The sequence below is a fragment of the Periophthalmus magnuspinnatus genome, chromosome 3 (assembly GCF_009829125.3).
Source record: "Periophthalmus magnuspinnatus isolate fPerMag1 chromosome 3, fPerMag1.2.pri, whole genome shotgun sequence".
Taxonomy (NCBI): domain Eukaryota; kingdom Metazoa; phylum Chordata; class Actinopteri; order Gobiiformes; family Gobiidae; genus Periophthalmus; species Periophthalmus magnuspinnatus.
In genome coordinates, this window is record NC_047128.1 from 8,357,030 (window position 1) to 8,384,587 (window position 27,558).

The 27,558-nt window shown below is 42.7% G+C and overlaps 1 protein-coding gene across 2 annotated transcripts in view; it reads right to left on the bottom strand.

The window, feature by feature from the left end:
- Nucleotides 1–27,558, bottom strand: part of LOC117389783 (lactadherin-like) — a 73,017-nt gene that overhangs the window by 26,463 nt on the left and 18,996 nt on the right. Inside the window, exons 4-9 of one of the 2 annotated variants that reach the window (XM_033987509.2) lie at nucleotides 12,352–12,465; nucleotides 10,841–11,022; nucleotides 8,539–8,694; nucleotides 4,148–4,292; nucleotides 1,833–2,035; nucleotides 548–703 (exon numbers count right to left, since the gene is read on the bottom strand). In XM_033987509.2, the coding sequence (XP_033843400.1) occupies nucleotides 548–703; nucleotides 1,833–2,035; nucleotides 4,148–4,292; nucleotides 8,539–8,694; nucleotides 10,841–11,022; nucleotides 12,352–12,465 (956 nt within the window). The remainder of the gene's footprint in view (nucleotides 1–547; nucleotides 704–1,832; nucleotides 2,036–4,147; nucleotides 4,293–8,538; nucleotides 8,695–10,840; nucleotides 11,023–12,351; nucleotides 12,466–27,558) is intronic. The other variant, XM_055231279.1, reaches the window with a different exon arrangement.

Here is a 27,558-nt window from a genome sequence, read left to right on the forward strand (position 1 = left end):
CTTTGAACAGAATCGTATAATGAAAACATAAATCGCAAATGTAATCGCAAAGCTGTGAAAAACTGTGATTAGACACTGTTGCTTAATCATGCAGCCCTATTGTCCTATATCATACTTTGAGTTAGGGTTGTCAAAAGTAAAAGTAAAAACTAATCAATACTAAAACTAGTATCAAAACTAGATACTCATTTGAGCAGATATCAATACTAAAAAAGTCACATTCACATGACAGAAATGAACCTTTCCAGAATCATCTTGCCCTGTATCAGAACAAGTATATGACTGCATAGACTAGTAAACGCTCATGGATCACTATGGAACCTACCTGGACAGCTGAGGGATTACACAGATATAAGGCTACATGGGAATATAAAACAAAGTAATACAATATAATGTTCACATTCACACAGTCATTCTATAGTCTAAATATTTTTTTTTCTTATCGTCATGGCATCGAAATCAGTATTGAGTATCGAATCTTAGTACCAAAATCAAGTTTGAAATTTTATTATTGTAGTGACAACACTACTGTGAGCCCATGTATCACCTTATCCTCTCCCGTCCCCTCATCCTTCAGCACTCTCCAGCTCTGTCCATCGTTGCTGTAAGACACTTTGAACACAGACACAAACTGCACCACGCCAAAGTCCTTTGCACCCTGTGTGATGATGCCCGAGATGCGCTTCGTCTTCTCAAGATCCACCTACAATATTCAGAAACAACATTATTAGATGCATCCTTCATTTCTCTCTTCCATCCTTCCATCCATCCATCTTATGGTTGTACTTTGTCAAAGATTATGATTTAAATATATACAAGACAATATATTAAACCAGATTAGGGAATTATAACATTTATTCAAATCTACATTAATCTACAACTAGGTTCTCAAAAGTAATGTTTTGTTTTTTATTATTGAAATCCTGTATACCTTTTACATTATTCAATCAACATACTGAATTTATCTTATTAAAGACATAGTATGTAACTTTTTTCAAATAGTTCGAATGCTTTTTTCCATTCTGGATGTTTTTATCGCACAGAAAAACATGTGTCCTCACTCTAGGTGGGCTTGCATTACCACAAATCTGACTTATGGAGGGCCTCCTCCTGCTTGTCTCCATGGAAATGCTGTTCCTTTGGCTAAAATCTAGGAACCACAGTATGAGTAAAACTTATGTATCTCTAGCTCTACCCACTGAGCCACTGAGCGTAGGTTGATAAGGTTTGTATATTTTTGTATGATATTTATATGTCTTATTTTAAATATATTAGTTTTTTATTGAAGAGGGGGTATTACACTTCTATGGGGTATTAACTGCTAACACATATATTTAGATCACCATATTTAGTTTTATTGTTTTGAAAATTATATTTTCCCTGAAAACAAAGTTCACTTTCATTTTTTGATGCACTAAGTCCCTACTCCCTTTTCACTCCCCCCCTTCAGAGTGACATCACGACACAATCAGCATGCATTCTGCTAATGAAACTATAACACAGCGCGTCAGGTGTTGTTTTGCATCATGCTTTTGGAGAATTGTTGTGTGGGAGCATGGGTGATGTAGGCTTGTGGGCTGAGCATGGGACAGGAACATACTGCTAACTGTAAGGGCCCGGGAGAGATCGCTAAAGTACTCAAACATGCATAGATGACATCTAAAACCTCTTCAGGCATGTTGATGAGGTTAGAAACATTGTAACATGGTAGAAAGCTCAAAAAGGTTGCATAATGCAACCTCTTTAAACACATATTCTACAAGGTATGAAAAATGTGTTAGAAGTGAAGGGAACCACCCTAATATCGCTGTAGTTCCTGAGATGGCTCTGACCTGGAGCCACTCGGAGTGGTTGTTGTTGGCAGGTGACCAGGCGTTGGTCTTGCCCTGCTTGTCTAGGCGGGCATACTGCGGGTGCCAGGTGAACGTGTCGATCCCCCATGTGCGGTGTGAGCTGGACGCCGACAGCTGATTATCCGAGATCAGGCGAGACTTCATCCCCAACGGCTCCGAGCAACCTGCTGTGCTCGAATACACTGTCAGAGTGAGAGAGGGAGGAGCGGAGCAGGGAGGAGAACAGGAGGGGCAAGAGAGGAGTGAAGCAGAAGAGAGGAGAGAGGGGGGGCAAGAGAGGAGAGAGAAACAGGAGAGGGACAGAAATGATAAGAAAGAAATGGAGAGAGGTAGAGAGAGAAGTAGAAGAGGGACAGAACAAGGTAGAGAGAGAGAGGATAAGAAAAAGAGAGGAGAAAGAAAGAGGGAGCGAGAGAAGCAGGGGAAGGAGAGAAGGAGGGAGGCAGAGATAGGAAAGAGGGGAAGAAAGAGGGGGATAGGGACAGAATGAGGGGCAGAGAGGGAGCAGAGGGTAAAGAGACTCAGAGAAAGAGAGAGGCGGGAAGAGAGAGAGGGAATAGACAGAGCAGAGGGGGAGAAAGAGTGAAGAGACAGAGAAACAGCCAGTGAGACTCTCGAAGTAAAGAAGGAATAAGACTTCACAATACATTGCAAAATCATCAATTTAGTTTAGTTTAAAATTTTAGGGTATAGTCCAAACATAGTCTGGGTTTAGTGTTTGTAATTCAGAAGTCAAACTAAATAAAAGATTGACTATCTCAAAATATATATACAATTATCACAATGTCCTTATCACAGAACTTTAGAACTTTAAGCTTTTTATTTCTTATTGTGTAGCTCTAAAATCAAGGCCACAAGTGAAAAGCCCAGACACTATGCCAAGGCATCAACAGAGAGTCTTTGTAATTAAAGGGCCTATGCAAAATGTCATGTTATAATGTTGTAGCCTCATCAAAACGTACCTAGAATTGTGTTTTGTTTCCTTCACACATGTTATAACATAACACACAAACCCTGTATATTTAGGCTATTCTTTTCTCTGTTTCACCTTGTGTTGTCATTGAGTGATACAGGTAGCACTCCCCTGTATTTTTAAACTCCATACATGTTCACTAGAATGATTTGGATCATTTCAGCCCTGGAATTGCCAAATTTTTAACCTACATCTTGTTTTAACTGTTTTGTTATAAAGGACCTTTAAAAATAACATTGCTTACCTTTTCAGCTCCCATGAACCTGTCCCCCAGTCCACCCCAAAACTACTACTGCTAGGTAAAATATTGAATTATTCTGGTATTTCATTTTGCAATAATTTGATGATTTGTCAACATTTCCCACATGGCCACACATGGCCCTGTTTAAACAACACAATAAAAAGTGTCTGTGTAAACATTCACACCATGTTGCCCAAGTGCCAGCTCAAAGTTTGCTGTGGCAGATAGCTCCAGTTTGTTTTTCTAATGACCAGTGTCCCTGTGGTGTGAAAGCAGTTGACTACAGCCCTGAAAATAAGACCGTAAAACAGAGGAATGCCTAATGCCAACATGTCATATTCTAGAGGTATGATCCTCCTAATGACAGTGGTGACAGCCACGAACACTGCACTCTGCAGGGTTCTACAGAGAGACAAACAGAACATGCTATGCTTTTGCTCTGGGCGTGTTCATATATGGCAGTCCCAAAGCAGATGTCCATGTTACTTTAAGTTAAAAGTGTAGTCTAGTCTATTGTCTATCTGTTTTATGTCTTTTATGTATTCGGTGTTCACAACATTCTATAGTCGGATGTCATTTGACATAGAAGAAAGAGGCCTATGTAACGGCCATGCAAAGAGAGGGTATATTTTTATTTTTTTGTTTTGCTCTCCCCGCTAAGTCATTCACCTTTCAGAGTGCCAACACAACACAATCAGCATGCAGCCCGCTCATGAAAATGATTGCACATTGCATCAAGTTTGTGAAGTTGTAGTGAATTGTTTCCTATCCTGTTTTGTATATTTATAAAATATGCAAGAGCATGGATGATGTAGGCTTGTGGGCTGAGCTTTGGATAGGGTGCACAGCTAACTATAGGAGGGGTCAAATAGGGTCCGGCAGAGATTGGTAGATTACTCAAACATGTATGCATGACATATAAAACCATATTGTTCTCACAGCACATTTTTAAACTATTTTATACTCAAAAATTAAATACTATGCCAACATAAACTTAAGCTATTGAACAGTTTTGCTTTGTTTTCCTGTACGCATTAGTCCCACCCAGTGTCAGACCCCACAGCTCAGTGAGTGCTTTACCGTTGAGCTCACAGCCCACCAGCTCCATGCGCAGGGTGCAGGCTCGACGGCACACCACCGGGATGATGCGGATGTACTGTGCCACGATGGGAGGGTCAAACAGGTTGGTCTTGGTGCTGTCATTGTCCATGTTCCCCACAAAGACCTGAGAAGACGCAGCACAAGTACAGCCCTCAGTACACACCTCATACCTCAGACGGCCTGTGACACGCTGCACTCCTGTACCAGCACACTCCAAACAAAGCACCCACAGGCTCTCTTCCCAATCTCTGGAAACTTCAATCATGCATCTCCTGTACCTGTTCTTCCCACATACACCCAGTATGTCACCTGCCCCACAAGAGACAATAAAACATTGGACTTATTTTTTTCCAACACCAAGGAGGCTTATTCTTCATTCCCACTGCCTCCCCTGGGTAGAGCTGACCACAACATTCTCCATCTTGAGACTGTGTACCAGCCCATTGTGCACAGGCAGCCTGTGGTGTCCCGTGTGGTGAAGAAGTGGATTGCTGAGAGTGAGGATTCTCTGAGACTGCTTTGACACCACAGTGTCAAAGCATCAATGCAATGACTGATTGCATCACGGACTACATAAACATCTGCTTTGAAAACATTGTTCCCTCACAGACGGTGCGGTGTTTTCCGAACAGCAAGCCATGGATTAAACCTGACATAAAAGCTCTGCTGAAGGAGAAGAAGAGAGTTTTTAGGTCAGGGACCAAGGAGGAGCTGAAGGCTGTATAGAAGAAGCTGAGGAGGAAAATCAGGACAAGCCAAGCCAGCCATAAGAGAAGGATGGAGCGACAGCTACAGGAGAAGAACATCCAGGGGGTGTGGAGAAGTCTAAAGACTATCTCAGGCTTCAAAACACCTCCTGCCTAGACGGAGGGGGACCTGCTGTGGGTGAACGACCTCAATTCTCACTTCCTGAGATTTGATCAATCACCCACCCCTCCCCCCACCCAGTTGCCTGCTCTCCCCTCCCCGGCTGGCCAATGTGGAACTCCTGCACCTCTTCACACCTCTGCTCTTCAGCCCACCAATACACATGGACTCACCCATCCCCCCAGCACTGTCATTTGCTACAGCTCAGGTGAGACTGGAGCTCAAGAAGATCAGACCCAGGAAGGCAGCAGGACCAGACGGCATCAGCTCCAGGCTGCTTAAGTCCTGTGCAGATGAACTCTGCGGAGTTATGGAGCATGTCTTCAACATGAGCCTAAAGCTGAGGGTGGTACCACAACTCTGGAAGACCTCCTGCGTGATACCAGTGCCCAAGACGCCACAGGCCAAGGAGCTCAGCAGCTTCAGGCCGGTGGCTCTGACATCTCACCTGATGAAGACACTGGAGAGACTAGTCCTTGGCCACCTCCGCTCCACCATGAGCTCAACGATGGACCTGCTGCACTTTGCGTATCGGCCTGGCATCGGAGTGGAGGACGCCGTCATCTACCTGCCGCACCGCTCACTGTCTCACCTGGAGAACCCCAGCAGCACTTTGAGGATTCTCTTCTTTGACTTCTCCAGTGCTTTCAACACCATCCAGCCACTGCTCCTGAGGGACAAGCTGGAGACCGCCGGGGTGGACTGTGACCTGGCAGACTGGATCCTGGACTATCTCACAAACCGGCCCCAGTTTGTGAGAGCCAAGAACTGCGTGTCTGATCTCATGACCTGTAGTGTGGGGGCGCCCCAGGGCACTGTCCTCACGCCCTTTTTTTCACCCTTTACACTGCAGACTTCAGACACAACACAGGCAGCTGCGTCCTGCAGAAGTTCTCTGATGACTCTGTCATCATCATTGGTCTCATCAAGGATGATGATGATGTGGAGTACAGAGGATTAACACAGGACTTTGTGGAGTGGTGTCAGCAGAACCACCTCATCCCGTATGGACTATTGCAATTCTCTTCTGTTCGGACTCCCACAGAAATCACTCCATAAACTCCAACTGGTCCAAAACTCAGCTGCCTGCATTATCACACACACACCCTCCCATCACCACATCACACCTGTCCTGCAACAGCTCCACTGGCTCCCCATCACGCACCGCATACACTACAAAATCATACTCCTCACATACAAAGCTCTCCACAACCTGGCCCCTCCATACCTGTCTGACCTCATTCACATCTCCACACCTGCCCGCTCCCTCCGCTCCTCCTCTTCCCTGCACCTCACTGTCTCTCCTGCCCGTCTTGTCACTATGGGGAGCAGAGCCTTCAGCTGCTCTGCTCCCCAGCTCTGGAACTCCCTCGCCCATGACCTCCACAACACACACTCACTCTCACACTTCAAATCTAAACTCAAAACTCATCTGTTTAGAAAGGTCTTCTCACCCTGACCACTCTGACCATAACTGCTCTGTCTTTTAATCTATACTTGCTTTAATCTATATTTGTTTTTAAATGTATTTTTAATCATTTTACATTGTTTCAATTTGTATTGTTTACGTATGTATGTACGGCGACCTTGAGAGCCTTGAAAGGCGCCTAACAAATAAAATGTATTATTATTATTATTAATGAACACTGTTAACACTGAACATGTGTCATTCAACCACACCTATGTGCAATACTCAAGTCACTTTACGGAGATGTTGTATTAGAGTCTATTTTTAGCTTATTTTTAAGTCTATTTTTTAAATAATTTTCAGCTATTTATCTATTATCTTGTTTTATTGCATGTACCATTTTCCTTCTGTTCTTTAACTGTGTGGTGCAATACTGGAATTTCCCCACTGTGGGACTAATAAAGGCATATCTTATCTTATACACAAATATCACACTTAGCTGTCTACAATTTATTATTACAGGTTCTATAGTGCAATATTTTATTATCTATGTTATAATGTGGTTTCCTCATCAAAAACACCTGGAGTATTTCGTTCATAAATATCCTGCATTTCAGCCCTGGATTTGCCTAACTTTGAAGTTACAGCTATTGTTTTACCCTCATTGAAACTACTTCACTCCTTGGTGTACTAGCAAATATTGGAGACTTTTTATTCATCTTAATTGTACAAAAGGTAAAAAAAATAAAATAAATACAAACAGAAACTTAAGGTTATTCTAGAGCAGGGGATCATCAACACTGTGCCCACGGGCACCACTAATGAGCTTAATCTAAAATTTTATTTTATTCTGTCGCTATTTTTAAATCACCCTTGCATTTATATAGATTAAAAAATGACAATATCTTAAAAGTATGTTCACTATACGTAAAGTTTAGATAAGTTAAGTTGAACTCTGACCTACTCAGTTCAAAGGTTAGTATTGTGCTTGTGACAAAACCAGTGCTCAGCTCACGAGCGCTGTGAAGATGTGCGCTGAATGCAGTTTGTTACCACAAAAACATGGCAGGAAAAAAAAAGATAACTTTCACAACGGATTTTACGACTATAAAAGAACTTGCATAAGTCTCATCTGCGAGGCGACTGTGGTGACTGCAAAGTGGCACAATGTGGAGAGACTCTTCACTACGTGTCACAAAAGCTCCATGCTAACTACCCACACTATGTGCAGAAAAAGCCCTAAGCTAAAGGCAACTTTGGGCAAGCAACAGTCTTTTTTCACGAGACTGGCGAAAAAGTCCCAAAACGCAAACGAGATTTATTAAAAAAATATGTAAGTTGACTTTTCTTTAACATTACATAATTGATAACTTTTTGAAATATGGTGCAATATAGTTTATGTTTTCCTATGAGATGTAGTGATGTAAGTGATCATCTAAAAATTTTACAATTACTTAATAAAGTTAACGTGCTGAATACTGATATCTGGCTGATAGCTGGGCGGAGATTGTCTGCCACGTCTACCTTCATTCATATTATTGTGACTCTAAATAAACTTTGTTCAAACGTTCCACCTAAGTCTGAATCTTTGGACACCCTGTCAGTCGTTACGACACATACACAAACTGTAAACAATAGCTGTTTACAGTTTCAGTGTAGTTAGCTCCTCCCTTCAGATAGATATAAGGCAGTATCCACCAGCAATCTCACCAAAACTGAAAATGAGCAGCGAAACGTCTTCACTCCTACCACTTTTTGTCCAGTTGATAGATTTAACTTTGGCTTTTATTATGGATCAGACCTGGACAACTGCAGGATTACACTGACACAGTCCAGAAATGATACATATTTGTTATAGAGAATGCTGAATTATCCTCCTATCAGCAATTTAGAATTATGTATGTAGAGCCATTAAAGTATACAGTGTAACATGATTAGGGGAAAAAAAACATCCTTTAACCATGGATAAGGTAGATCTAAACAATGACTAAACCAAAGAAGAAAAAAACCCAAAACATCAATAGATTTATCTCTAAATAAAACATACTCATATCCCCCTGTTTGGGAATCACTGGTTTATTCCATATAGTCTCACCTTGTCCCTTCTCTGGCCCTCTGCTTTATAGGTGTTGTAGCTCTGGCCATCCAAGCTGTATGTGATCTTATAGGCTTTGATGAACTCTGCTGCACCCAATCGGCTGGCTCCCTGGGTGATAATCCCCGTGAGCCTCATTGTCTTCTGCATGTCGATCTGTCACCGAATAAGCATGATACAAACTAAGCAATAAATAAACTATAAGAAATATACAGTACTGTCATGGAACAAGCCAGAGTGGATCACCTCACTACAGCAACACCAACATATTTGTGAATTAGACTGTATGGTTAGTAAAAAGCTCACACATTTTTTCTTGTATTGATGAATCTTCATGTCCGATTTTTGTCTTATTTAAAACTAATAAATATGTCTTTCTATATTAATTTCCAGAAAATAAACAAGACAGTCTTTTGTTCTGAATTCAAGTTCAAGTGAAGTGAGATAGTGTACTGTGCAAATGTAGTGTCATGGTGATGATGTACAATACAAGTAGAATGAATTCTGTGACTTATACTTAAGTTAGATTAGACAAGAGGAAAAAAAAAATCTTAGTCTTTTAACCAAATTTATTTTTAGTTGACTTAAATCCATGCTAATTTTAGTCAACCATAAATTATCATTTTTATTCTGTCATTGCTTCAAGGGACATGCACAGGAACTTGGATCTAGTCTCTACTACTACTAACTACTAAAACTACTCATGTAGTACTCATGCACTCATCTAGTTCATGTAGTTTTTATCATTTAACCTAAGTGTCAATACTTTAAGTAAAAAAAAAAAAAAAAATTTCAGTCATAACTTTAGCCATTATAATTACTTTTAATTAGGTTACAAATGTGTCAGAGCCCTGTAAAGGAAATTAAAATGTTGATTAGATTATTGTAATCACTTGGTCTTGTAACTAAAACTTATTTAGTTTGGTAGTCAAAGACAGTAATGATGATGATAATGATGATGCATTTAAATTGGAAATAATGTTTTTGATGACAAGTTGTTTTATCAGAAATTGTTTTAATTGCATCTTTATTTTAGCTCATTATTATCTTATCTTTTTGTATAATTATTTTTATTTTTTATCATTATTATTGTTGTTATTGTTTTTAATTATTATTATTTTTGTTTATTTTCATCCTAATACATTGATGCTGAAGCTAAAAATGTGAAATTATTAATGAATAATCAAAAGGAGGGATGTGTAAAGGAAATTCAAATATTGTGAGATTATTTTAATCACTTGGTCTTGTAACTAAAACTTACTTGGTTTGGTAGTCAAAGACAGTGTTAGAAAACTTTTCATGTAAACCCTTTTATTCCCTTTTGATTGCTAATCTTGTCAAATTGCTAATCTTGTCAAGATATCAGCACATGTATTACTCCTTATAACGTATGTGCTGATAGATGCAATCAGACCAAACAGTTGGTGTTGAGATATCTCCTTTTGAAATGTATCACACCTTGTATTGTTTTGACTCTTGAGGTGATCAAGCTCATGAATGCCTTCAGGAGCTTGTCTGACCACACCTCAGTAGGAGTGTCACATCCTTACTTTGAAATGTATGTCCTCTGACTATCTCAAACTATATAAACCTAGTGATTTCCATCATTCGGGGTCTGACATTAGGGAGAGATGCTGTTGGACCCATTTCTTGCAAGAAATAAACTTTGTCTTTGCTTCAACATTCATCAGCCTGCAAAAGAAGTCTTATTTCCACAACAGCCCTATTGTATTTGTACAATTTTGTTTAATATTTACCAAATTACACAAAATTGACTCTTGAAAACATGTTATAATGTTGTTACCTCATCCAAAACATAGTTGTGTTTTTGATGAGGTGTGTTTTGTTTCATTCACACATGTTTGAGGAACCCTCTATTATTAGTGTGTCTAAGCTCCTAAGATCATAATGCTCTGTTCCACCTTGTGATGTCATAAAGTGGTACTTTTCCAAATTAACAGCTACTTTTCACCTTTAGTTCAATTGAGACTATAAATTGTAGGGCTAAAATTATCCAAATGATTCTAGTGAAAGTGTATGGACTTTAAAAACATAGTGGAGCGCTTTCTGTATTGTCGCATGACATCACCAGGTGGAACAGCGTGATTGCAGTTTGAGAGAAGAACTCAGCCTAAAAAGGCAGGATTTGTGTGAATGAAAAAAAAACACAACTCCAGGTATGTTTTTTTTATTATTATTTTTTTTTTTATGAGGAAACAATATTATAGCATAGATCAGAATATATTGTAATATGAGCCCTTTAAGTCCATAATTTTCATATGAGTACAGTCTTTCCACTGACTTGGATCCAGGGATTGCGGTCATGGGTAGCTGATGTCCAGGCGTTGACGATACCCTGGTTGTTGAGTCGGGCTAACTCTGGGCCCCAGCGCTGAAGTCCCACGATACCGTAGTGCACCGAGGAGGCGGAGATCTGTGATTCCACGATAGAACCACCCTCCATGCCCAGCAAGGAGATGCAGCCTGCACAAGGAGACTCACGCATTACTAAACTTTCGAGACAGAAAAATTAAAGGGCCTGTACCTGATTTAAATGTATTATTGCCAATATTGCTCTTTACATTGTGTATCAAACTGTAAAAGCTGCTATATAAGGGAAAAAGAGACTTTAATATATAATCTATGCATTTTATATCATAGGTACAGAATACAGAAGTTCCAGACAGGGTCACCTTTTTTTTATCCAATTAGGAACATTTTTATTAATATTAATGGGAAACCAACTTCTTGACCATCCCAGACAGCTGATTCTCTGTCACGGTGCTAGGTTTCCTCCAAGCACTCCGGTTTACCCTATTGACCCAAAACATGCTCCATAGGTACTATCCTTCAGGTAAGGTAGTCCTGACCAAGACTAGTTACAAGATCACAGAGATTGGTCTCCAGGTGCAGCACGTTCACTGCTCCTAACCGATTGCCCCAGAAGCATTGAAGGATGAGTCAAATGCAGAAGACAAATTTCCCTACGGAGACAGTAAAGTTTGCCGTAACATTAACCTGTCTCAGACAGTTGTTTCTGTATCATGATGCAAAACTAAAACATGCTCCTGACTCATCGTTTGAAATCAGGTACAGATCCTTTAAAGTTGAACTTAACACTAAATCCACTTTCCTTTGCGACTAAACTGTGTTTATGGTGTTAGCATTATCTGTACTGACTGTTCATAGTCTAGTTTTTAGTGCAAACTAGGTAGATTTGAAAAACAAAAACACCAAAATCTAAGAGTGTTGCGCTTTTTTTCAGTATTTGATGACATCATGAAAGATTTCCCTGATGTTTGAAGTGTGGACACCTGATAGATCAAGGGTCTCCAACCTTTTTCCTCCAGCAGCTCAAGAAATTTAGCTAATTTTAGTGCCACGACAAGCCTTAGACGGGGTACAGTTAGATGCCTATAAAACATAAACCATTATTCATTTATTAGTCCATAGAGATAGGCATCAAAATGATACATTTATAATGTTAATTAATTAAATTTTAGTTTTTCAGTAGAATACATATAATTCAGAAATCCTTTGGAGAGCCCCTACTTGGAAGGGGCTGGAGAGCTACTGGTAGCTCCCAAGCTACAGGTTGGAGACCCCGTGATAGACTAATCACAGTGTTCCTTATAACTCCAAACCCTGCCCCTCCTCCCCCCTCATTTTCTTAGTCCTCCAGGTACTGCCCAATTCAACAGCTATATTTGAAATGTGATTGTGAATGGAGTTTAGGTGTTTAGTCCCACTTTAAACAATAGAGAAGTCTAAAGCAGGTGGTTTCTGCCAGAGGTGAGGTTGGTGCAGACGTACGTAGCTGACACTGCTTGCCCACATAGGGGGAGGAGCACAGACACGTGTAGTCTCCATCTAGGTCCCTGCAGTGCCCCCCGTTCTTACATGGCTGGTTGACACAGTCGTTTACATCTGACAAGACACAAACGCAGGAACTTTAGGTTATCAGCAGATTTTTACTGTCAAAACCCACTTCAAATGTTGCACTTTCCCTTTTGGTCTAATTTTTTTACATCAAATTTTTTTCTGGTCGGTCTCTCATTGGCTCCATGAAAATAGATTTTTGTGGTAGTGCTACTGAGCAGTCTTTCTTTTTTTCAGGATCTTCATGAGCTTACAAATGGCTACAAACACTGGCATGTCCAGTCTAGTTTTTGATTTAGATTTTTTCGAGACAACTGTTGTTGTGATTTTGGGCATTACAAAAATAAATGAATTGAAAATTGAAAATTTATTTATGCGATTTTCGGGACTAACTGTGCAATTTCAATTAGTCCTTTGTCGGGATGCTTCTCATCCCTTGACTCGGGCCTAATAAAATACATGCCATTGTAAAAAACAAAATGTATCAGTTTATAGCAGAAAATCAAAAAATCTAAAACTAATTTATATTTAAACTAATGTCAAAACTGGACTCTTTCCTGAATAGCTCTAGAATGACCTGTATCAGAACAAGTATAAGACCACAGACTAGTATGCCCATGGACCACTATGAAATCTACCTGGAGGAAACTACTGAGGGATTACTCAGATATGACACCACATGGTAATATAATGAATGAAAATAATAATATAATATCGTCTAAAGAGTGTTTTTGGTTTTATTTTTATTTTTTAACCATTGTGGTATTGGAATCGGTATTGGGTATCAATCCTTTACCTTAGTTTTCCTCTAAAGGTCACACAGAGGTCAGTAGTCATGCTATTCATACTATTATTGTCATGATCCCTGTTTGCTGTCCTCCTGTGCTCCCCCTCCCTCACCTGCCTGTCTCCGGAGCTGGGCGGAGTCCTGGCTCCTCCTGCGCGCACCTGCAGCCCATCTACGCAATCAACACCACCTGCTGTGGATAGGAGGAGTCAGGACCAGACACTCGGCGCCGGAACGTCCGCGTGTTACACACCTCCGCCCAAGAACCCGCTCCGGAACCCTCGCGCCTGCACCTGCACATCTACCCTGGTATGATCTCACGTTGTCCTCGTCTTGCACTCGTGTATCTCCCTGGTCACGGACCCACACCCACGCTCCCCAGCACCTCTGGATCTATGAACTATGACTAACCTGTTTCATCATTCTGTGAAGCATCCTCGTTCCCCCGGCCTTGTGGATTAATGAACTTTGATTTGTATTTTCACATTTCTGCGAATAAAACTCTGTTAAACCTTCGTGAGTCACGCAGTTTTGGTCCCTCTGTCTTGCTGGTTACGACAGAACGTTCCAGCCAGAAATGGACCAAGCGGACTCTAGACCAGACTCGACGCTTCAACAGGCATTTACTCACCACGGTGACGTGCTCGGACAGCACGAGCAAACTATCCGGACCCTGTTGGAGCACAATCAGTCTCTCGCGCAGCAGGTGACGCAGCTCGGGAATCAGGTCGCCACGCTGCTCGCGCACCTGCCCTCCGCCACCACTGGATCTGCTCCACCGCCCTGTCCTCCGGAATCGAGGAGCACCGATCCGGAACCATATGCAGGTCAGCCAGGCCTCTGCCAGGGCTTCCTTTTCCAGTGCCTGTCTGTGTTCCAGCAGCGGCCAGCCCGTTTTCCATCCGACGCGGCCAGGATACGCTATGTCTGCGGACTGCTCGGGGGAGGGCGCTTCAGTGTGCGAAGGCCAAATTCTCCAATTCAGCCTTGGACAATACAGACTTTGAAACTTTTCTGAATGATTTTAAGTTGGTTTTCAGCCATCCCCACTACCAAGCCAATGCCGCCTCCCGCCTGCTAGGAATAACCCAGGGGTCCAGGTCAGTGGCGGACTTCACCATAGAATTTTGGACATTAGCTGCTGAAGTGGATTGGTCGGATAGTGCGCTTAAGGCTGTGTTTTCCAGAGGACTTAATGAGACTTTAAAGGATGAATTAGCTTCACGGGACGAGCCCCCCGACCTGAGACCTTTGATCACGCTAGCCAACCGCATAGACAATCGGTTACAGACGCGTCGGCGGGAGGCTCATCATTCCCCTGCTCAGACCGTGGTTCGCCCCCCATCACCGGCTGCGGAGGAGCCCATGCAGATCGGGAGAGCGCACCTTTCGGCCAAGGAGCGTATGCGACGCCGCGTGGCAGGGGAGTGTTTCTATTGTGGAGTTAGGGGGCATTTTGTCGCCTCCTGCCCGGCACGGCCAAGAGGAAAGAGCCCACCAGTAGCCCTGGGAGTACTGGTGGGTCAGTCGCACATTTCAGCCCAAAACAATAGACTTCTGCTCCCGGCCACCCACTGCCTCCGCTCGGACACCTTATCTGTCCAGGCCATTGTTGACTCCGGGGCCGAAGAGGATTTTATTGACCGGCAGCTGGCAGAGCAGTGGGGAATCTGCCTGGAGCCTCTGGACGGCCCCCTCACTGCTCGTGCCCTCAATGGACTGCTCTTAGCTCGCATCACCCATGTTACGGAACCTATTACTATGCTTTTATCTGGGAATCACCGTGAAATCCGTAGATTCCATGTCATTGCCATCCCTTCCTCACCACTGGTTCTGGGCTATCCCTGGCTTAGGGCCCACAACCCGGTCATTGACTGGACCCGGGAAAGATAGCGGGGTGGAGTTCCACCTGTCATGCGGGCTGCTTGCGGTCAGCCCTATCTCCTGCGGGGGGAGCTTCCCCATCTAGTGACCCTGTCCCGAAGGCACTTGACCTATCTCTGGTTCCGGAGGAATACCACGACCTCCGGGACATTTTTAGTAAGGACCGGGCCCTCTCCCTGCCACCTCATCGCCCCTACGATTGTGCCATTGACCTCCTGCCTGGTGCTCCCTTATCCACTAGCCACCTGTACAATCTGTCTCAGCCCGAAAGAGAGACCATGGAGCGGTATATTCAGGACTCATTGGCCGCAGGTATAATCCGTCCGTCCTCTTCCCCGGTGGGGGCAGGGTTCTTCTTCGTGGCCAAGAAGGACAAGACCCTGCGCCCATGCATAGACTATAGAGGCCTCAACGACATAGCTATTAAAAATAAGTACCCTCTTCCCCTTATTGACTCGGATTTTACCCCTCTCCATGGCGCCACCATATTTTCTAAATTGGACTTGCTTACCACCAGGTGCGGGTGAGGGAGGGGGATGAGTGGAAAACGGCCTTTAAGACTCCCCTTGGTCATTTTGAATATTTGATCATGCCCTTTGGTCTCACTAACGCCCCCGCAGTGTTTCAAGCCCTAATTAATGATGTCCTCCGTGATTTTTTGAACCAGTTTGTTTTTGTGTACCTAGACGACATACTAATCTTTTCCAAGTCTTTGCAGGAACACAGACAGCATGTTCGACAGATCCTGCAGTGGTTGTTGGAGAATAAACTGTTTGTAAAAGCCGAGAAATGTGAGTTCCATGCCGATCAGGTTAGTTTCCTGGGGTTCATAGTGGGACAGGGCCAGGTAAAAGCTGATCCGGAAAAGATCCAAGCCGTGAGTGACTGGCCAACCCCTACCAACCGCAAACAACTTCAGAGATTCATAGGCTTTGCGAACTTTTATAGGAGATTTATCAGAGACTTTAGCAGAGTTATTTCCCCCCTCACCAGACCACCTGAGGCTCAATCGGCAGTTCATTGTTGTCGTAACAAGTGGGTATAGCGGACCAAAGAGTGCAGACTCAGGGAATATTTACAGTATTTATTATAGAAATGACAAATAATACATTTCGAGGGTAAATCCAGCGGTGAGCAGGAGGTGAGGCGCGGGCCAGGATCTAGGAGCGGAACGTGGAGCGTAGTGGAGATGACGATGCGGGCAGCACCAGGGCAGGGCGCAGAGTGCAAACCAGGGTCCGGGGTCGTGGAGTGCAGAGATGAAACAAGACAGTACCAGGGCTGGGAAGCAGGGTGGAAGCAGGGTCGGAGCTGAGCCGGGAGCGCTGGAGCTGAGACGGTCCAGCAAGCTGGGTGTAGATGCACATACGATCCGGCACAGAACAGGGAGTGATACGCAGATGATCTCGCCCTGAGTGTCTGGTCCTGGCTCAGCCCTGATCCGGCAGGTGAGGAAGGGAAAGAGCAGGACAGGAGGAAAACTAGGAGCGGACGGTGCGGATCATGACAGTACCCTCCCCCAAGGGCCACCTCCTGGTGGCCCAAGAAATTGATAGGGGTGGGGGAGCCGGACGGAGGGAAAAAAAAAAAAAAGTCGCTGGTGTGGGCCGGCTGAACTTGGGGAAGACAGTAGACTGTCCAGAGGAGCAACAATGGTCCAGGGGAAAGGCAGAAGACACAACAAAGTCCCTGGACGGAAAGCAGTGTCCAGCGGAGCTGCAAGGGTCCCACCAAGGGGGCAGAGGACACGAGGAGGTCCCTGGACGGAGAACGATCTCCAGCGGAGCTGCAACTGTCCTGACGACGGGCAGATGACACGAGGAGGTCCCTGGACGGAAAACGGTGTCCAGCAGAGCTACAACGGTCCAGGCGAGGGGCAGATGACACGAGGAGGTCCCTGGATGGAAAACGATGTCCAGCGGAGCTACAACGGTCCAGGCGAGGGGCAGATGACATGAGGAGGTCCCTGGACGGAAAACGATGTCCAGCGGAGCTACAACGGTCCAGGCAAGGAGAGGACAGGTTGGGAGTGGACCGGTTGGGACAGGACAGCAAGCGGGGAACAGACCCGTGAACAGGAGACAGACAGGTAAGCAGGGGAGGCAGATCGTGTAGTCCGATGAATTGTCCGTGGTGGGGGAATGCCGGGCCTTTACGGACGGTGCGGATCATGACAATTGTGGAAGTGGACGCCTCTGACACCGGGGTGGGAGCGGTGCTCTCTCAGAGGTTTGATCCACTCAATCGTTTATTCCCTTGTGCTTTCTTCTCTCGACGTTTGTCTCCAGCTGAGGCCAACTATGATGTGGGAGCTGCTCGCCGTCAAACTGGCTCTGGAGGAGTGGCGTCACTGGCTGGAGGGGGCAGAGCTACCCTTTCTGGTATGGACTGATCATAAGAACCTTTCGTACATTCAATCTGCTAAACGTCTTAACTCTCGCCAAGCTCGCTGGTCCCTGTTTTTTAGCCGATTTAACTTTACTCTCACTTACTGTCCGGGGTCCCGCAATGTGAAGCCTGACGCCCTCTCCCGCCAGTTCGCCCAAGAGGAAGTAAACTCCGCTCCTGAAACTATCATTCCCTCATCCCGTGTCGTTGCTGCTCTCCACTGGGAGATAGAGGACTTGGTACGGGAGGCCCACCGTGACAACCCCGACCCAGGTAACGCTTCTCCCGGCACATTATTGGTCCCCGACTCTGTCCGCTCCCAGGTACTGCAATGGACTCATGGTTCCCGTTTTGCCTGCCACCCTGGAGCCTCCCGCACCCTTTCCCTGCTGATGCGGCATTTTTGGTGGCCCACTATGGACAGAGACACCAGAGCCTACGTCTCCACCTGTCAGGTGTGTGCCCAGGGGAAGTCCTCCCACTCGCCTCCGTCTGGTCTGCTGCACCCACTTCCTGTCCCGAGCCAGCCTTGGTCCCATGTGGCGGTAGACTTTGTTACCGGCCTTCCCCCATCTCAGGGTAACACAGTAACTGTTGTGGATCGTTTTTCGAAAGCCCCTCACTTTATTGCCTTGCCCAAACTCCCGACTGCTAAGGAGACGGCTGATCAACTCACTAACCACGTTTTCCGATTACATGGCATTCCCACAGCCATTGTGTCAGACAGGGGGACCCAATTCACCTCCAAGGTCTGGCGTGCCTTTTGTGAAGGACTGGGGGCCTCGGTTAGCCTTACCTCTGGGTTTCACCCTGAATCCAATGGACAGACCGAGCGCGAGAACCAGGATCTGGAGACGGCTCTACGCTGCGTGGTCTCCGCCAATCCGTCCGCCTGGAGCACTTTCCTTCCGTGGATAGAAAATTCTCATAACTCGCTGGTGAGTTCCGCCACTGGAGTTTCTCCTTTTCAGGCCTCTCTGGGTTACCAACCACCGCTCTTCCCATCCGAGGAGAGAGACCTGGCGGTGCCATCCGTTCAGCACCACCTCCAGCGCTGTCGTCGGGTCTGGAGGAAGACTCAGGCCGCACTCCTCCAATCTGGAGGGCGGCCAACCGTCGTCATGTCCCAGCCCCTAAGTATTCCCCTGGCCAGTCTGTGTGGCTGTCCACCAAGAATATTCCACTTAAGACCGATTCACGCAAACTCTCTCCACGCTTCCTCGGCCCATTCAAGATTAACAAACTCATCAATGACTCCGCAGTTCAGCTCCAACTTCCTCCATCCCGTCGCATTCACCCCACTTTTCATGTGTCCCAGATCAAGCCTGTCCAATTAAACAAATAACTGCTCTGTCTCAGCACCAAATATGACTCAGTGTATAGTGTTGTCATGATGCTAAAATTTCAAAATTGATTTCGATATAAAGGAAGACACACAATACTCATTACCAATTCCAATACCACAATTAAAACTGTAAGCAGTGATAAAGGCCTTCGCCACCCCTTGCGAGATCCTGCCTTTCGTTCCTGCTTACATCGCCCCTCCCCCCAAAATAAGCTACTGAGCAATACTGCTCCATTCTTTCCAATGAGACCATTTATGACATTGTCATGCCCGCACGGTTGGAAATAGAGGTATGTCTTCATTGGCTTTTTTGTTCAGTATGATGAGAGGAATATGTGTACCAAATTTCAATGGTCTATGACACAGTAATTATTTTTCATCCTTGTTAACCAAAACCCATGTATTTCAATTAGAAAACTCAGACGTTGCCTTGGCAACACCTTTAAAAATAGATGTATGATGTCATTGACTTTTTTGTTCAGTATTGGAAAAGGGATGTCCATGCCAAATTTCAAATGTTTGTGACAAAGTAATTTTTTTTACGTACCATTTAAAAATTTCAAGGGGGCGCTGTGGAGCAATGTAATATTTGATATGTGTAAATTGCATATCTATGCACTCAGATCAAGATTTTGAACAAAATGTATATTAATGCCGGAAAATATAAAACTGCATGTTTGAGCTACGGGCCATATAAAACTTCAAAAAACTTCTTTTTTTCTTTGCAGGCTGGCCACACCCACATTTTACAACTTAAAAAATTCCAAAAGAGGTCCCTATAATCCCACATGGGTCTAGTAAATTGTGACCATTTTGCAAGTTTCTTGAATGAAAATCCACGGCATAAAAAATCCAAATGTTAGACTTAAAATTTAGAAAAAATGGGGTTCCGCCCACAATGACCGACTTCCTGTAGGGTTTGAGGTAGCGCTATTGAGTCATTTTGATACATTAATTTTTTTGAACATCAAAATACAACTTTTTTTTTGCCAATCTTGAATTTGTATGTATTTGAATATATTTTGAGTTTTGAGGTGGTGCTATTGAGTCATTTTGAGACATGAATTTTTTTGCACATGAAAATACAAAATTTTTTGCCAACCTTGAGATTTAGGCCATAGTTTGATGAGTGTAGAGCATCTATTTAGTCTACAACAAAGTCCAGTACTCTGAACCCCATTCATTTCAATGGCACATTTATTATGTTACCATGGTAACATAGTTGCAAATACAGGTATGCACTTTTTTCCGAGTCGGGCTCCCATTGGCCCCATGAAAATCAAAGTTTGAGGTGGCGCTACCAAGTCGTCTTTCGTTATTTTTTCTCGGGGTCTTTTGTGACAATTAGAGGTCGTCGAGTTCTAATTTTTGACACCACTCACTGCCATGTCGGGGCGTGTTTACTACTTGATTTTTGCCATTTTCCATGCTCCGGACGCGGTTTTAATGAGTCCCTCACCGGGACCTAATAATAATGGAAACGCATTTTCCACCATAACAGCTACAGTCATGTGACTTTCTCACATTGTGCCTCATCACAAATAAGGCTCTTGGGAATTTTTTCACAGTTCCATGACAAATCGATTGTCTTCTATGAATTTTTGAAAATGAAATTTGAAGAGGGCGCTAGAGAGCCATTTTGTGAGAGTTCGCCTTGATTTGCATATCATTGCGTTCAGCTCACAAATGTGCATAAACGCTGTATTAGCGTTTTCCCAACAAAAAATTTGTGAAAAAGAAATATTTTATTGAAATTTTCCAAAAATTGCGATTTTATTGAAAATTTACCCTGACCACACCCAAAGTCATAATCAATATGTAATTGATAATCTTTAATCACACATGGGTTTAGTGGGATTTGGCCAAATTTGAAGTGTTTGTGATGAAAACTGTGGGAGAAAATGTCTTGAATGTGACGGTGTGCACTTTAGTCATTCAAGGGTTTGATCCAATATGGCCGACTTCCTGTAGATTTTAGGGCGGGGCCATAATATCATTTTTGTCATGTCTCGACATGTACTATTTTTTATGTGAGTTACAGATTTTTACAAATTTTAGGCCATAGTTTGGTGAGTGTAGAGCATCTATTTAGTCTACAGCAAAGTCCAGTACTCTGAACCTCATTCATTTCAATGACACATTTATTATGTTACCACGGTAACATAGTTGCAGACAGAGGTATGTTCTCATTGGCTTTTTTGTTCAGTTTGCCAAGGCAAATGTCCATGCCGAATTTCAAATGTTTATGTCAAAGTAATTTTTTTGGTCCAATTCAAAAGTTCAAGGGGACGCTGTGGAGCAATATAGTGTCTGACCTATGCAAATTCTATATGTATGTGTTCAGATCCACATTTTGAAAAAAATGTATATTAGTGCCGGGAAATAGGACACTGCATGTGTGAGTTATGTGCACTTTAAAACTTCAAAATATAGTTTTTTTTTTTATTGCTGGCCACACCCACATTTTATGATGTAGAAAAATCCAAGACAGTTCCCTATAATCCCACATGTGTCTAGTTCATTTTGACCAATTTGCAAGATTCTTGAATGAAAATCCATGGCGCAAAAAATCCAAATGTGAGAGGTAAAATTTTGAAAAAATGGGGTTCCGCCCACAATGGCCGACTTCCTGTAGGGTTTAGGGTCGGGTCATAATGTAATTTTTTACTTGTCTTGGCATGTTCTATGTTTGTACCAAATTTCATTTGTCTACGATGAAAAAGGTCTCTCATTGCCATAATGTATTTCAAATTTTGAGGTGGCGCTATTGAGTCATTTTGAGACATGAATTTTTTTGCACATGAAAATACAACATTTTTTTTCCAACCTTGAGATTTAGGCCATAGTTTGATGAGTGTAGAGCATCTATTTAGTCTACAACAAAGTCCAGTACTCTGAACCCCATTCATTTTAATGGCACATTTATTATGTTACCACGGTAACATAGTTGCAAATAGAGGTATACTCTCATTGACTTTTTTGATCAGTATGTCAAGGAGGATGTATGTGCCAAATTTCAAATGTCTATGTCAAACTTTGCAAAAAAATGCATTGGGGTTGTAGGGGGCGCTACCGAGTCATTTTTCAAAATTTTTACAAACAAAGGTAGACAAAAAAATTTTTTTCACCAGTCTTGAATTTTGGGTACAATAAAATTGACTTTTCGATAATGTTCAGGGGGTCAAAAGTGGCTTCAATCCGGCACGTATAATAATAATAATGGAATGTTTTTTTCCACCCATTATTTTTCTCCTAAACCATAACAGCTACAGTCATGTGACTTTCTCACATTGTGCCCCATCACAAATAAGGCCCCTGTGAATTTTTTCACAGGTCCTCAACAATTCGGTTGTGTTCTACGAATTTTTGAAATTGAAATTTGAAGAGGGCGCTAGAGAGCCATTTTAAGAAAGAGTGCCTTGATTTGCATATCACTGAGTTCAGCTCACAAATGTGCATAAACGCTGTATTAGCGTTTTCCCAACAAAAAAAATGTGTGAAAGAGAAATATATTTTTGAAATATTCCAAAATTTGCGATTTTGTTGAAAATTCACCCTGACCACACCCAAAGTAATAATCAAAATGTAATTGATAATCTTTAATCACACATGGGTTTAGAGGGATATGGCCAAGTTTGAAGTGTTTGTGATTAAAACTGTGTGAGAAAATGTCCTGAATGCGAGGGTGTGCACTTTTGTCGTTCACAGGTTTGATCCAATATGGCCGACGTCCTGTACATTTTAGGGCGGGGCCATAATATCATTTTTGTCATGTCCCGACATGTACTATTTTTTGCTGTGAGTTTCAGATTTTTACGTTGACTTTTTTCTGAGTCGGGCTCCCATTGGCCCCATGAAAATCAAAGTTTGAGGGGGCGCTACCGAGTCGTCTTTCGTTATTTTTTCTTGGGGTCTTTTGTGACAATTAGAGCTCGTTGAGTTCTAATTTTTGACATCACTCACTGCCATGTCGGGGTGTGTTTACTACTTGATTTTTGCCATTTTCCATGCTCCGGATGCGGTTTTAATGAGTCCCTCGCTGGGACGGAGTCCCAGGCTCGGGCCTAATTATTAAAAAAAAAAAAAAAAAAAACTTTCTTTAGACAATAGAATGTGGTTTTAACATAGTAGTAGTAATACATTTGATTTAAATTACTATGTGGCCTTATATCGGTGTAATCCCTCAGTGGTCCAGATATGTTGCATAGTGGTCCATGGGCGTATACTAGTCTATGTGATATACAAGATCATTCTAAAGCTATTCAGAAAAGGTTCATTTCTGTCCTGTGAATGTGCATTTTTTAATATCGAAACCGCTATTCTAATTTCAATACTAGTTTCACAACTGATTCGTTTCTGATTTACAATACTTTTGACAACCCTACACTGTAATATGAGAAATAGTGCTACAAAAAAAACTGAAAGCAACTTGTACTGTCCACAAGAGGGAGGAACCCCTAGTTTGACGTCTATAGTTCAGGGACATAAAGAATGGCACAAAATACTGAACCCATGTTCAAACATGATCAGTAGGTGTCAGCAGACCACCAAAAACAAGCTGAGGATATGTTTTTAACCCCTTAGCATTCCAGGTGATTTTGGTGAAATTGCCTTTGTTCTGACCTCTCCAAATTAAAATAATCACCATTATTGAACCCTAGTAGTAACTGCACTAGTTTGGGGTCTTTGTAAAGGTAACACCCTATAGTTTTACCCACAGGCGTCAGAATCACTGTAAGTTTGTCTGCTGAGCATTTATACACTTTGGAACACACATTAAAAAAAAAAAATTCTCATCCTCGCCAAAAAAAATTGTGAAAATGAAGGTGTAGAAAGCTGCAGTAGGTAGCTGGGGACAAAAATACACTATATCTCAACTGACAAGATTGTTGACCACTTACATTTCAAATTTGAGGTCAATACCTATAAAAATGAGAATTTTACAATCATTTTATCATGAGTAAGTCCAGGCCTCTCCAAACCTATCCGAATGAAGACATTTGGAGAACGTTTGGAAAAAGTGCAATAACTTTTGAATGTTTCAACCCACAGACATCAGTGAGGGCTCTACTGAAAACTCACACTGAGAGGAATCTGTATCTGCACACCCAGCTGCTCTATTACTGTACATTTATATATCATATCAAAACACAATATAAAATGTATATTTGTATATAAAATACAGTCAAAACAAGTGCTATGGGTCAAAATAAATATATATTTACAAACCACACACTGCAAACAATCAACAAACACACACACTTCAAAATGTAAACAAACACACACTGGAAACTGAGAACACACTGTACATGATTGTAAAGTGAGACAGTCAATCTGCAACAGTGGCTCAGTGGTTAGAGCTTTGGTCCCGCGGAGGATCGAGTCCCACTCGGACCAATTTCTGTCATTGTGTCCTTAGTTCTGTCATTGTGTCCTTAGGTAAGACACTTCACCCAAGTGGTGTGTGCGTGATGATTAGTGGTCGCAACTGTGTAGCTAATGCTAATGATTACACATGACCCACAATTAAGTCAATAGCAAAATAAACCACGCTTACCGATCAGGAACAGCATCCAGTCCATCAAAACATAAGGTCCCTCTACTCCTGAGTCCACCATGAGATCTTCACTCGGTTCCACGAACCGCTCCGGGTCAGAGATGCCTCTAGTTTAACTTGTAAAAACATCCACAGTGTCCTCGGTCGCGTACTTCCTTTGTTTTGTCCGTTTCGTCATGTTTAAAACGCAAAACTGCTGCGTAAAATTACGCAACACGAGCGCGTAATTTTACACGCGGATCTTTATATCCAGTCTCGTGTTTTTACGCACGCAGCAAACTCCGTCTGTTTACAGTAAACCACTGCATGTCATGCATCAGCGTGTTCCGCAGTTCATGGGCTTTAAGAGGAAAACATCACTAAACATGTGTAATGTAACAGCTTGATTCTACAAGAGGGAGAGTGGGGCGTACTCTTTCAGTCATCTGTAGCTCTCACTCATTGTTCGTGGCTCCAGTAACCCACAGCCCCCACCTTATTGGCCAACTTTGGTGTCAATCACAAGCTAACAAGTTTGTTTTGCGTTGAGGAATAAAGTTGGCGCTGTCAGAAGTTTATTATGCCTGAAACTGACAAAAGAAATGCAGAGAAGTGACGGAACAGATTTCACTTTCCTGCAGCAGATTGGACGTGGAGGCTCTAACTTCCTTTGTGGACATATTTTCTTGACTGGATTATATTCTCTGGACCTTTACGGAATGAATGAGACCAACTTTGTGTGAATATGTTGATGTTTGACAGAACCAGAGTGCTCAATGGTAAGTGAAGTGCAAATCCACATTTCTGACTTCTCTGTAAAAACGGCTTTCCTGTCAGCACTGTGGTGATTAGAGGTGTAAATGGTTTACATATTCAGAAAGATGAATGCCGTAGCTTTCATTTGATGTGTAGATTGTTTGTGTGGGTGACGCAGAAATACACATACATTGCTGTAAAGTTGTAACGTAAAGGCGACGGCCCGCGGGTGGTTAAGAATGAAATACAGAGCACATTCCTGTAAAGATTTGGGTTTTCCTTAATATAAGATTTGCCAATAGTAAGACACAGCTCTGAAACCATACATTTTCACAGAGGTTATTAATTCAATGTCAAATTCAATTATTCCTCATTGTGTTAAAATAGATTGATCCATAATAGTGTTGTCACTGCACTACAATTTCAAACTCAATTTCAAGACTATGGAACTAAGTGTAGCGACCATAAGCCTGTGTCGCTTCGAGAGGAGTCCGAGTCCAGTACCTCAATCTGACGCGCTGTTATTTGGAAAAACTGAATGACTCACGAAGTGCATTTTATGGTGTTTTAATGGGTTGGTTCAACAGTGTCTAAGCAGGTTACACATACAAAGATGGTAAGTTGTAGGCCTACAGAAAACTGGTATGGTAACAAGCATAAAATAAAGCGGTCAACAAAAAATACGGCTACCTGGTGTCTCCCCTCTCCACCTGTCAGACAGCAGGAAACCCAGTGCCTTTGTACCTCCCAGCACGTCACCCTTGCCCACGTGAACCCCGCCCCTCACGCACTGCCATGGCAACTAACACATCATATGGCTCCTACACTAAGAAAGGAAGGAAGGACTTGATACTCAATACTGATTCCAATGCCATGATGATAATAATAAAAAAACACCCTTTCTATAGACAATAGAATATGATTTTCAGTATTAAATAATAGTACTTTCTTTCATGCTTTCATACTTTAAAAAGGTAGATTCACAAAAGTTGAACCTAGTAGGGCTCTTATAAACTAAAGTCTTCAACTAGTCTATCAACTAAAATGGGGGCGTGACAAAAGCACTCAAAACTATTTCACAAGCCCTCAGTTGTCTAGGTAGGTTCCATAGTGGTCCATGGGCATATACTAGACCAGGGGTCGGCAACCCGCAGCTCTGGAGCCGCATGCGGCTCTTTAGCCTCCTTGTATTGGCTCCCCATGGTTATGACAAAAAAAATAACACGTAAATCAATAGAGGTTATATTTTAATTTATTTGTTATTTATATATTATTGTCACTATACATTCCTTTTGTTTCACAATTACTTTGGAGTTTGAGTTGATAATATCAAAAAAAAATTTAGTTTTTTAATTTATAAAATCTCTCTCTGCTAAGACAGTTAAAGACAGGACCATATTGGCAGCAAACATCAGCAGTAAGCAAATTGATGACATCAATTCAGCTTAAGCATTCTCAATTGCCTGTGACGAGTCAAGTGATGTAAACGATGTTATGCAGACAGCTCTATTATGCAGGTATGTCAACTCTGATGGGTTGCAGGAAGAGCTGATTGAACTCATACCGCTAAAGGGCCAAATACGGGGGCAGGACATTTGTGAGGCTGTTGTGAGTTGTCTAAAAGATAAAGGAATAAACACCACTCACCTAGTGTCAGTGTCTACTGACGGAGTGCCCAGTATGAGAGGAGGCTTTGTGAATTTATTTCAAAAGTCACTGGGCTGAGATCTGATGACGTTTCATTGTATCATACACCAAGAAGCCCTCTGCGTACAAACTTTTCCATTTGAATATGTAATGAACCTTGTTATCAAAATAGTGAACAAAATAATTGCGAACGGGTTAAGCCACCGACAGTTTTGTTCATTATTAGAAGAAGTCGTGGCTTTCCAGGGGAGAGGTGCTGAAATGCTTCGCTGCCTGTCTGGAGCATGTGAAAACCTTCTTGGGAAGCAAAGGCCTCAGCCATCCTGAACTGGAAGAGATTGGCTGGAAAAGTTTTACTTTATGGTGGATATGACAAGTCACTTGAACATGCTGAATAAAAATCTCCAAGGAAAGGGAAACACGGCCTTGCAGATGCTGGAGGAGGTTTTGTCATTTGAGCACAAGATGACAGTGTTAGCCAGAGATGTCCAGAAAGGCACATTCTTTCACTTCCCCTCCCTAATAGAGTTCAAAGAAGCCAACAATCACATAAATTGTGATTATTTTCACCAAGCCATTATTGCAATGCGAGCTTCATTTGGAGAAAGATTCTGTGAATTCAGAAAGGAGAAACAGACTCTTTCTTTTCCTGTCACACGTCTAGACAGCGACCCACGACCCATCCCTGCTAAACACATCTGCATTCACAGGAGTAAGTAAGCCTGATCTAGAAATCGAACTGGCCGACATAGCGGATAAAGGGGTTAACAAGTTCAAATCCCTGTCTGCGGATCTTGA